The sequence below is a fragment of the Carassius auratus genome, unplaced genomic scaffold (assembly GCF_003368295.1).
Source record: "Carassius auratus strain Wakin unplaced genomic scaffold, ASM336829v1 scaf_tig00005214, whole genome shotgun sequence".
NCBI classification, from domain to species: domain Eukaryota; kingdom Metazoa; phylum Chordata; class Actinopteri; order Cypriniformes; family Cyprinidae; genus Carassius; species Carassius auratus.
The window spans coordinates 1,391,005-1,403,171 of record NW_020523638.1 but is presented as its reverse complement, the minus strand read 5'-3'; the positions used below and the strand labels follow the sequence as shown (position 1 = coordinate 1,403,171).

The window sequence follows — 12,167 nt, the reverse complement described above, 5'->3', positions numbered from 1 at the left end:
CGCATGATGCATAGAATACCAATCAGCTCCAGTCACCCACCTCTCTCTCTCTCTCTTTCTCTGTGGGGTAGCTACTGGTGAATGTGTCTCCAGAGAGTCTCTTGGAAATCTATGCAACGTGTGTTTGTTTGGGTGTGCGTGTACATGTACGTGTATATATGCATGTATGTATATATGAAAATGTAGCCTACTCACCTTAAGGTCATCCAAGATTTAGATGATTTTATTTCTTCATCAGAACAGATTTGGAGAAATGTAGCATTACATCACTTGCTCACCAATGGATTCTCTGGAGTGAATGGGTGCCATCAGAATGAGAGCTGATAAAAACACCACAATAATTCACAAGTAATCCACACCACTCCCATTATTTAACACTTTGTGAAGTGAAATCTGTGTGTTTGCAAAAAAAAAAAAAAAAAGAAAAAAAAAGAATAAATACAATTCTTCTTTAAAGCGTTTTTATTTTAAGACATAGTTTTAATTTTAAGAAATCTTTTCAGCTCAAAATATGTCCATAGTCCATAAAAACACTTTCTCCAGTAGGAAAAGTCCACCCCTGTTGCCCTCTCCAATCAAAATCCACTGATATATTTATTTAGAAGTGCTATTGTTTTAACTTATGTGCTTGATCTGTGCAAATTTATTTTCTTATTGAGATTAGATTACTTTTTCACTAGAGAAAGCAATATTAAGCATATGACTAATCTCACATAGTGGTCTATGCTTGGTATGTCTCTTATAATGTTTGTACATAATGCATGATAGCCTTGAACTCAGGTACAGTATGAGATCAACTCACAGCCTTGAAGTTGATATTTTATATTTGATCCCTTTATGCCACTTCTAGTCTGTACTGGGTCCTACACAAACCCTGCACTGACAGATTGACTGTTATATGTGTGCTGAATGCTTTGATCATCCTCTAGTCATAATCATATAACACTTTCAAAGGCTGCCACCTGCTGGTTAAAGTTCTGAATGATGATGAGTTCATACAGTTCAGAAAATCTCAAATCATTAATTGATCAAAATCATGTGGATTCAATTAAATCAAGTGCTGTGAGAGATGTCTGCATGAATTCAGTTGAAGCTAGGCCTATAACAGTGCTAGTGTGTAATTTTCTGGTTAAAAAAAACAACCTTTTTTGTTTCACCTGCTGGCTTGATTTTGTCCATGCATCGGTCTATATCTCACAGGAAAAACAAAGCCTTGAGCTCTTTTCATGGTCCGGGATATCTGACGATGAGGACTACAAGCTAAACCATTCCAAGAGTCAATGTATTGGGCTGTAAGCTTCTTAGGGAGTCACAGAGGACCCTGTGCCAGAAACGATCTTTGCTGTTTAGTGTTTGTGGCAAAACTGAACTCGGTAAACTTCTAAACAGATGCACACATGTGGGTGCTGCAGGAAGGCTGTCCTTTCCTTGAACCCATATGCAATGCATTTAGAAGGAAAACGTCTCGATAAGGTGAAGATTATTAATTTTATTTATGATATTCTTGCCTGTACTGTACTGTAACTCTCAGGTAGGCCTACCGTTGTTTTCTTTAATGAGGAAAAGTACCTGCAGTCCCAGAATCAGACCCACTCCACAAAACACTGCTGGACCAACACTGGAACAAGAACAGGATCATGACATTTACTGTTGACATCACACATATGTCATAGACCATAAATCTGAAATCCAATCAATCTGCACAAAAAGCAGTGCTTCACCCATGTTATAATTTCATGGTTGATCTTGAGAGCTGTGTGACACAGTGCAAGTGTCTCCCTCTTCTGGCCTGAAAGAGTGAAGAAAAAGATGTGGAAGGTTAAAAGTTGGCTCTTAAAGTAAATTTGAAAACTTAATAAATCTTCCCCTTGTGAAGAAAAGTGTCTTTATTATATTGAAAAACTGAATAAAAGTATTGAATGTAAAATGCAATTTATTTCAAATATTTAAAATTATGTTTAAAAACTGTACTATAATAAATAAAAGGTATCTCTCTCAATGACAGAACATGAGTACTTTGTACAAGTGCATTCTGTAATAATATAAAAATAAAAGTATTACCTTTAAGTACATTTTAAATCATTATATTTTAGTAATATTTAGAAGTACACTTTTAGGCTGTTGATTAGCATAATGAAGTACATGTAAAGTATAATTATAATTGTCATGTTATTCAATGTTACTTTTAAAATGAATATATTTCAAAAGTACTAAATTGCAACTTCATCCTTACAAATGTGTAATTACAGATAAATAAATATGTACTTAACTGGGTTATTCCATTTAATACAATCTCATTAATTTGAATAAAGAAGTCTAAAAGACTATCATTTTAAATTAAGCCTATTTCCTTTATAAATGTATTTATCTATACATTCTTCTCATTACAGTTATGCTTTACCTGTTCGTTCTGTTGGGTGGGTATAAGCTTTAACAGGTGCAGCTAAGTCTGTCAAGTTCACAAAATCCAGAGCTGAGAGGATCTGCAAAATCACATTATATACAACTTATATTAAATACGAGTAAAGTACCTTGCCTTGCATTGCAGAACTGTGAAAAACCACATCAGTATGACACTGGATTGGAGTTCACTCTTAATCTTTATTATATTAGCAATTTCTGTGAAATATATAATGCTTAAATTAAAAAATACTAAAACAAAAACAAAAAACATTTACATGATTGTGATTAACACAGAATCCTGCTATTTACTAATGAAATGCCATCACTTATTCTATTGATTTACCTTCAAATAAATATCTGTTTGGTGAAGTTACTCTTATCGTCTTATCATGCCCTTGTGACGGACACCTTTATTTAAAAAGCACTTTATACAATACAGCTTGTTTTAAAGCAGCTTCAAAGTAATTAAGAAAGCAACATTTACATTTAGCTCAATTCAGTTCAAGTTTTATCCACCAGAGTTATACGTTCCCTCAGAAATCACTCTAATACGGTCATTTGCTACTCAAGAAACATTTCTTATTTTTCTTAATATTTGTGGTAACAACACTTTTTTCCTCCGCAGTCTCTGATACATAAAGTAATCTTGACATTATTGGTCACATTTGATCATTGTAATGGATGCTTGCTGAATAAAAGTATTAATTTATTTTTTCTTTATATATCCATACGGAAAGTATTTATTTGGATACTACTAAATACGACTTACTAATAAACTAAACATTAAAAAATTGTAAGGATAATATCGACTGACATTAATACATTTAAAGTATATTTACTTGTACTCATTTACAAGATATAATTTCTGTAATAAAATGTGACACGTGTTTATTCACATCTGAAATCAAAGTGTTTAACTGACCCATCTGTTAAACCACCTTATCTCAGAGTCCAGAAGCTTCTTTGAGAACGTGATCATGCTCTGATTAGCTTTATGCCAGTTCTCCGTCATCCAATAGTCTCTTGTACAATCACTAATACTTCTGCTGGTCATGCTGGTGCCCATCACTTGATGTTGCTGAAGGTTCTTTCAGGTCCCTCATCACACCATCCTACACACAGGCTACACTCCCATTCATCTGAACACTAGGGGGACACATTACTCACTGCTGGCTCTGACAGTGGTCATTATTCTGCGCTCATGTTTCAGGTAAACACTCTGCCAATGTGTCACGTGACTCATTCATAAGAGCTTCATTAATCCACATCTGTCAAACCACTGCATCTGTTTCTATTTACTCTGAAATCCATAAAACAGCTTATGCTCTTTTCTGAGAAATATTGCAATATTTACCATACTAGCTGTATTTTAATATTTGGATTAAGTTATATTACAGATTAAATGAGATGAGAAAGTCACCTTTTCATTTTATTTAACATGTTATAAATGTAAACAATTTAATAGACTAACAACCAATGCCAAACAGAGGACAGCGCTCCTGTAAGCCATGGCTCATAGTAAATCCTGATCAGTGACCTGAGTGCCCACTGAAAGTGGTTTTCTTTTCTTCTTTTTTTTGGTCTCAGAACAAATCAATATAGTGCATACATTTATAAGCAGATCTTTCAATATACTAATGTTATGCTTGCACCTTACTCTAAAAGTAGCCATTTTAATAGGTCTAATCTACAATACTACTTGGAGAGGAATACCAATGAGACCAATAATAATAATAATAAAAAAAAAAACATTTGTTTTGTTTTAATCTGCAGTAATTCTAAGAAAAGTCTCTTGTGGGGAAAAAAAATCAGTTGCAATTATATGGTGGATTTTGAACAGGATATCGCAAAAATCGCAATTGTAAGATTTAAACTTCGATTTGTGAGAAAAACAATTACCTGTTTTCATGGTGAAAACAGATTTCCATACCTGAAAAAGGTTAAAGCACAACAGAGCTGTGCAGTTCGTAGCAGCATTATTGAAGTTGAACATTTTCAATACTTGGAATAAATGTTAACTGAAATAAAAATATAAATAAATTAAATTCCCCCTTCCCACACCATTTTCAAACAAAACCAAAAAAGAATGCATTGTATAACATAAAACAAAAACAAAACAAAAAAAAAAAACAAATATAAATGGCAACTAAAAAGAAAAATCCTAAAAATGTAACCGTATAGCAATGATGTTAAAACAACACTGGAGGAGCATTTTGTGGCCATGGGTTCTAATGGGCTGAAAGTTCTATCGAGATGTCATTAAGAGAATTATTGAACATGACAAACAGTCCTGCCTCACATTTTTGAAACCATTGTGTTCTTCAAAACAAGTTGACTCCTGGTCAAACATTCCATAAAGTTCAGCTGTAATTCACTGCTTGTGACAGTGTATACTTTTCTACCTGGCAATATATCATTATAAAAGAAGAGTTATTCTATCAGTTAGATCAGAAGGGCAAACTAGTGCTTCAGGGACTCAAGCTCTGAATGAGCTGTTATTGAGGCATGTAGACAAACTGTGCTCTGTTGAGGAAAAATGAAGCCAAGTATGAGATTAATTAAAGAGATGGTTCAGAACGAAATCAGATTTCTTTTATTGCACACATGATGTTATGGCTGAACTAGATATTGTTTAAAATGTTACAATGACACATGGTTCTTCTGTTGAGGTGTCGTCTGCTATTTCTTCTTGCCTGGTTTGGGAGCTTTGTCAAGACCTTGTACATATTTCCGTGGGATCTTATAACGATCTGTAATAAAGGAGAAAAGTTAACTCACACACAAGAAAAAGTGTGCAGGCAGAGATAAACAGTAGTGGTCAAATTTTCACATACACTTTAGAAAATCTGCAAAATGTTAATTGTTTTAACATAATACGAGGGATCATACAAAATGCATGTGTGTTTTTTTTTTCACTGTAGTACTGACCTGAATAAGGTATCTTAGAAGGATTTAAAAAAAAAAAAAAAATGTATTACTGCCCTTCAGAAGCTACAGAAGATCATTTCCCCAGAAGACTAAATAAGTTTAATTTACCCTGATCTTCAAATTCCAAAAGTTTTCTTAATGCATAGTGTTTCCTTCTGGAGCATCAGTAAGCGTTTGTAAAAGATTTTATACAGCGGGCAATTTAACTGTTCAGGACAAACAAGGGACTCATTAACAACTATCACAAAAAACAACCCAGTATTAAGAATCAAGCATATGTAAACTTTTGACAGGGTTATTTAAAAGATTCTCCTCTCTTATGGACTATATGTTAATGTGTTATTCAGGTCAGTAATAAATAAAAAATAACATTTTGTATAATCCCTTTTATTCTGGTAAAATAAATAACATTTTGCAGACACTGCAAAGTGTATGTAAAATGATGACCACAGCTGTAGGTAATCATTTAGCACTGGACTACACGGTACCTAGCAGCAGTTTGCCAACTTGTTGAACCTGGTTTCCCTGGATCTGCACCAGGACTCTGTTTTTGGCTCCTGGGGCATCCTGGAGAACACAGCTGGCCTGAACCAGATGCTGCAGAGTGTCTGCTACCACAGCTGGATCCAAACCAAACGCCTCCAGATTCTTAATTATCGTTACCTTAATAAATGAGACCGTGAGTGTGACAAAAATGTGTTTTACATCAGACACAAAAGGCAGTTTGTCTCTAACAATACATTTTTTTTTGTGTTTTCATAAAAAAAAAAAAAAAAAAAAAATAATAATAAGTTATGGTCATTATATTTACATATATTATATAAAAAAGGCTTATTAGATTTAACATGACAAAACCAACACAAAATATATGGTACATTAAATATGCACTAAACTGCTCAAAAGTGACAGTAAAAGACATTTATATGTTATCAAAGATTTAATATAAATGCTATTCTTTTGAACTTTCTATTATCAAAGAACCCCCAAAAATAAATGCATCAGTTTCCACCAAAATATTAATCAGCACTATTGTTTTCTACATTTATAGTAATAATAAATGTTTACTGAGCAGCAAATCAGAATATTAGAATGATTTCTGAAGGATCACGTGACACTGAAGACTGGAGTAATGATGCTGAAAATTCAGCAGAATAAATTACTTTTAAAATATATTTACAAAGAAAACCATTCTTTTAAATTTTAATAAGATTTCACAATATTACTGGGTTTACTGTACTTCTGATTAAATAAATGATGTTTTAGTGAGCATAAGAGACTTCTTTCAAAACACACAAAAAAATCAAGATGAAAAGTATTGTGGCACTTTCTGGTTAGTAGATGTTAACAGAACATGTACACAATTCATGTGATGGACTACATCTGTAGTTACTCTGATAGGACATGTGCAAACTTGAGGAGAACTGACTTCATACGTCTACTAACAGTCACCTTTACATCAGTTTATTATTAAAAGTCAAAATGGCTCCAAAAAGTGAAGTTCTGAGACTTTATTTAGTTGTTATATTCTAAATTGTATTCAAAGATTTGTGGCATTAGCATTCGAATATTTTTTGAGGCCACTAAATATATATATAAATATAGTCATAGCCCTATGATAGCTTCATACCTTTTTATTGGAGCCCCTGGATGCGACAGTAATGTCTATGGGCTCCATCTGTCCTTTCTTAACTAAGGGAGGCTGACCTGGGATCAGCACCTCATGGCACGCTTGCATTCTGATGAGAGTCCTGAGGACACAGAGAAACACTGTTCATACTCACGTGTGCTCAGAGCAATCCATCTGCACATGATCAAAAAACAAAACCAAAAAATCTCATACACAAGCAGCCATCCCATCAACATGAATTAAGGCATTTTATCAGAACATGTAAAAAGCTAGTTACTTCATTTCTAAGCCATATGTTAGTGATTACACACACAGCTGGATTGTAAAGACAATGAGCAGCTGCAAATTAAATACAGATGAGAAAACTGACATTATTTTCAGAGGGTTAATAGTGTTCCTGTTTGAGAAATTGGTTCTAAATAACACAATTATGGGCTTCTTATAGAAATTAAACACAATTTAATATGTTATGTTAAGAAGAACAGGATAGTGTTGAGTTACCTGCTAAAGAGTTCATCCCATTTTAGCTTCTCCACTTCCTGATATTCAGACTTCTCCAGCAAACAGTCACAAAGCGTAGGGTTAATGTTAACATAACTGATGAATAAGAGAAGAGAAGAGGTCACTTCAATCCAAACCTTAGGAAATCTGCACTGTTACAGTACTGAAACCATGCAGTAGTTTGCACAGATCCATATAAAGTCAACATACACTACCATTCAAATATAAGGAATTAATACTTTTATAAAGCAAGGATGCATAAAACTGATCAAACATGACAAAGACATTTATAATGTTACAAAAGTGCAATATTTCAAACAAATGCTCTTTTGAACAGTCTCTTTAACAAAGAATCCTAACAAAATGAGCTGTGTATACAAAAATATTAAGAAGCACAATGACTTTCAACATTGATAATAAGGAATGCTTCTTGAGCAGTGATGCCGAAAATTCAGCTTTGAATCACAGGAATAAATTTGATTTTAAAATGTATTTAAATAGAAAACACTTATTTTAAATTTTAATAAAAAATAAAAAAATAATCTATAATAATTCTTTCTGGATTTTTGATAAAAACAAAAGCAGCCTTGGAATGCTTAATAGACTTCTTTCATTAGTGCACTAATGTAATGCTTGCCTCAAACTACTTAAAAACTCACTTTTTGTTGGTTTCATGGACAAGTTCATTTGTCTTCACATATTCTGTGATGATATTCCTCACCTCAGTGGCCTTTAGAGGTGTTCCCTTTCTGAAACACAAAGTCACGTGCTCAAGGCACTCTCAATAATACACTTAAAAAATACAACAAAATCTTTCAACTCATTAACCTTTTCTTTGCGTCCTGAAAGAGAGGCTCCAGGCGTGCAGTGACCCCATACAGTGGTGTGATTTCAGGGGGCTGGTAAAGATCCTCAGAAGCTGCACTCCCCTCTTCAGATTTGATCTCTGGCTCAAAGTCTTCTGGGACGCGGAAAGAACACAACCTGAAAAGGTAGTGCAAAAAAGAGCTTACCTCAAAACCAAAAACACTTGCTGGACATAGTCCATATCAACAAACAAAACACAGACAGATATTCATTTTATCATTACGTGTTCTTGCAATTTAAAAAGCATTCAGCGTTTATGGTTTGGTGTGACTGCATACACAGGGTTTCTCCAGTCAACGTCCACAATGCTCTCCACACCTTTACTCAGCTCCTTCACCTGAACCAGACCGTGATCTTTCTGCATGCACTGCAGAAACTTAGAAAGCTGGAGAGGAAGAAAGACACATTGGGACCAACTAAAACAGAGATAAAAAATCTAAAAAAAATAAATTAATCTCACAATCTGTGAAAAGCTTGTACCTTTTTATAACTGGATTTCTTGATTTCTAGGTACTTTCCTTTAGGACTGTGGAGGGAAAAAAACTTGTTCATTTATAAACAATATAAATGTCCCTACTGTCCCTGTTTTGATGATTTTGTTTGAGTGCACCCTTGCAAATTAAAAATATTAATTTATTTAAACTAATCATAGTGATCACAATATGATGAGTAGTACATATATACAGTGTTTATGTATTAATAGGCATGTGCTTTCTAGCTTAAGCAAACTCTATTACATGAATGCAGTTTTTTTTAATTGTCACTGAAGATTCAGCAGTTGAGTGAAATACTAAGTTTAAAATAAAGGTATGATGGTGACAGATTTTTGCCCTAAACATAAAGAGGAACTTTAGTCATCAGAAGATCAAAGCAGAGGTTTAAAGGTGATAAAGGAGGAGATATTACCAGCAGGGCAGCATGTGGTGGCGCAGGAAGTTGCTTGTCAGTAGTGGCAGCTGGGACTTTTTGACTTTAGTCTTAAGTGCATGGAGGAAACACTGCAGCAGTAACTCATCCATCTGCTCTGTAATGAGACATGAAAGTCAACAAACAGCGAACAGCTACAAAATGGACACGTGACAGGAAGTCCAAGACATTTTACCCTGTGGAGATCTAGAGTCCTCTTCTTTGTTAGTGTCTTCTCCGTCTTTATCCTCAGCCGCTTCTTCTTCCTTCAACACCTCATGTTCATCCAGCCTCAGCTCCTCCATGTTCTGACAAGATGCTTCCACTGGAGCTGGATCAGAGCTGTCCTTCTCCTCCTGCTCTTCCTCCTCACCTTCCTCTTCCTCCACCTGTGCTGGAGAGTTTGTGACTGGCATAACCGGAGGATGAGACTTATCACCAAACGCCCTGCGGAGAATTTAAGAAAGATGTCTGCCGAAAGTTAATGTGATGTATAAAGAGGCAGGAATGAATGTAAAAACAGAATTATTCTGCGTTTTCAAAGCTCACCACAGCTGATCCATGTATGTGTGTAAAATACTGAGTCCTCTCCCCTTCATTCCACCGTTCCTCATCTCAGCAGTCGACGCAGCTGCTGTGCCAACAGCCACTGGTGCCCTTCAACAACACACAAACACATTTATATAAAAAAAAAATTAGTTCATGTTACCCATGAGAGGAATGTATTTATAAGACAAAGACTTATACATAGTACTTTCAATATCAAAACTCTGCCAACTACACAAAATAGTACATTTTTGTGCAACATAATTGGGCATTTTTTACAATATTATTTGGGCATGTTATTTAAAATAAATAATTAAAAAGAAAAATAAATAAATCTTGAAATAATACAGGGTATTTAAAAATTATTCTTGAGTAAAAATCAGTAAGATTACAGCGAAAAGACGCTTGCAACATGCAGCATTTTTATAATTCTTCTAAAAGGCCTTTATTTGCTAAAAAAAAAGTATAGACTATCAGAAGGCATGTAAATTTATATAACAGGTTTTTCAGCAAAGTTTTAATCACATGACCATTTGAAGGCCTAATTTTCATAACAAATATGATACATTGCTTTATAAAGTCAAATGTATTTGTTGGCCTAATTTCATATTAGGGATTTTCTTCACTTTTGTTTATGCAAAAGTAGAAAGATAGGAGGGAATAGGTTCAGGAAATTACATAAAATGGACCTTGTGTTGCTTCACGTGATTCAAAGTGTAAGAGACGTCACAGATGCTGATTGGTAAAAACTGCCAACTGAAGTTTAAAAAAATGTTAAGTTATAACAAAAGTTGTAAATCTCTGTCTAGTTGTGGTATCATTTTTAATTTCACGTGACTCAAGAACCATCTGTAGGCAATAAATGTGGTGGGCAGCGTTACCTGTTCATCACAAGAGTGACGGCACAGCAGTCTCCCTGCTGTACTTCAGGAAGGCCATCAGCAGTCACCACTACACCCGGCAGCATGAGATCTGCACGGGAGACATCTGTCAGATGTGCTTTCTGAGATACACAGATGAATACTAACAAACAGGTGCTGACCTGCTCCACCAGCTAACTTCTGCAGGACAGGCGGCCACGTGACAAATGCTGGTAACATGCTGGGATATCGCCAAAGAGTGTACACTGAGAACAACAGACACAAATTCATTATTCAAATAGACAACATGATTCACAAAAAACTGAGAGTTAGCTGCAGACTCACCTGTTGGAAACAGCCGTTTCTCCAGCTGAAAGAATATGGGATTTTTATGGAGGACGTAGAGAATGACTGCATCTCCCTTATGTGCGTAAATCTTCACAATATTCAGCTCTTCTTTATTCGGGATCAGCTCATTTATATCCTCAGCTGACAGAGCAGGGAACGCAGCAGAGACATCTGCTCTCAGCCTCCTCCTGCATGGACAGAAAGAACCACTATGAAGATCTCTCAAAATCAGATATTTAAAAGGGAACGTGATCATAGGGTTTCATCAAAATGTGAAAGTAAACGTGAGAAAGAAGTGTACACAACGATATGAAAGTATACGAAATCACATATAAACATGCCAAAACTTAACTCTAAGGTACTTTATATTAAGATACAGTAGATGGTCTTGAATGAGTAAAACATGCTGTATCTTGTAATAATATAACAGCCACCACATGAGGCACTTATTATTCAAGTCTGACGTTATTTGTTATAGTTTTTGTGAAATAATGTGCACGAAGAAGTTTAATAAAACTTGTCTAGAATTGTCTTAAAGTTGAATCATACCGAAATAGCAAGTACATTTCTTTGATTTCAACTAACGTTAATCTAACGTAACTGGTTAAGTACCTGTCAGATCCCTTGATAACGGTGTTAGATTTCACACGAAACGCTTTTGCAAACATCTCAGTATCCAGGTGAAGTATTTGCAGGAAGCCGCTATAAATCACTCAGTGACCTAAAATCAATAGTTGTCTAATCTGTCATATTATAAAACGGGATTATTATAGTGTAATTAAATCATCGGCTGCGCGCTGAGAGCCACGCGGGTACAACGCTGAAACACGTCCGGCTGGAAACAACAACCTCTGTTGAAGTGACCGCCAGAACAATACGCAACAGATTTGTTGGTATATTTGTGAACTGATAAAAAAAAAAAAAAAAAAAAAAAAGATATTTCATCCGAAACTGAAAACCGTGTCAGTATTTGCTCACATCTTTCCAAAGCTATTCTTATAATATTAAGTCGTTAGGTAGAATGAACAGGAAAAAGTAACTATTCTGCAAAGAAAAGTAAACAGGGACTGACCACTTTCAAAGCTAACTCACTGACTGACCGACTAAATGTGAAGGCTCTATCAGTCACATTATCTAGAATAACAATAACAACATTACTGGTTGATTTGAAGCTTAATGTA

General features: G+C 34.9%; 1 protein-coding gene across 1 annotated transcript; it reads right to left on the bottom strand.

Annotated features, from left to right (window-relative positions):
- Positions 1 to 4,964: 4,964 nt before the first annotated feature.
- On the bottom strand, positions 4,965 to 11,830 carry eif2d (eukaryotic translation initiation factor 2D). The gene is made up of 15 exons (XM_026244135.1): positions 11,599 to 11,830; positions 10,984 to 11,174; positions 10,821 to 10,904; positions 10,660 to 10,750; positions 9,782 to 9,889; positions 9,429 to 9,679; positions 9,233 to 9,350; positions 8,807 to 8,852; positions 8,605 to 8,711; positions 8,288 to 8,443; positions 8,119 to 8,208; positions 7,460 to 7,555; positions 6,959 to 7,079; positions 5,820 to 5,994; positions 4,965 to 5,153 (listed from the first exon to the last, which is right to left on the bottom strand). Exons 1-15 carry the CDS (start codon positions 11,652 to 11,654, stop codon positions 5,083 to 5,085), a joined length of 1,761 nt encoding a protein of 586 aa, XP_026099920.1. The 5' UTR covers positions 11,655 to 11,830; the 3' UTR covers positions 4,965 to 5,082.
- Between the last annotated feature and the right edge of the window lie 337 nt (positions 11,831 to 12,167).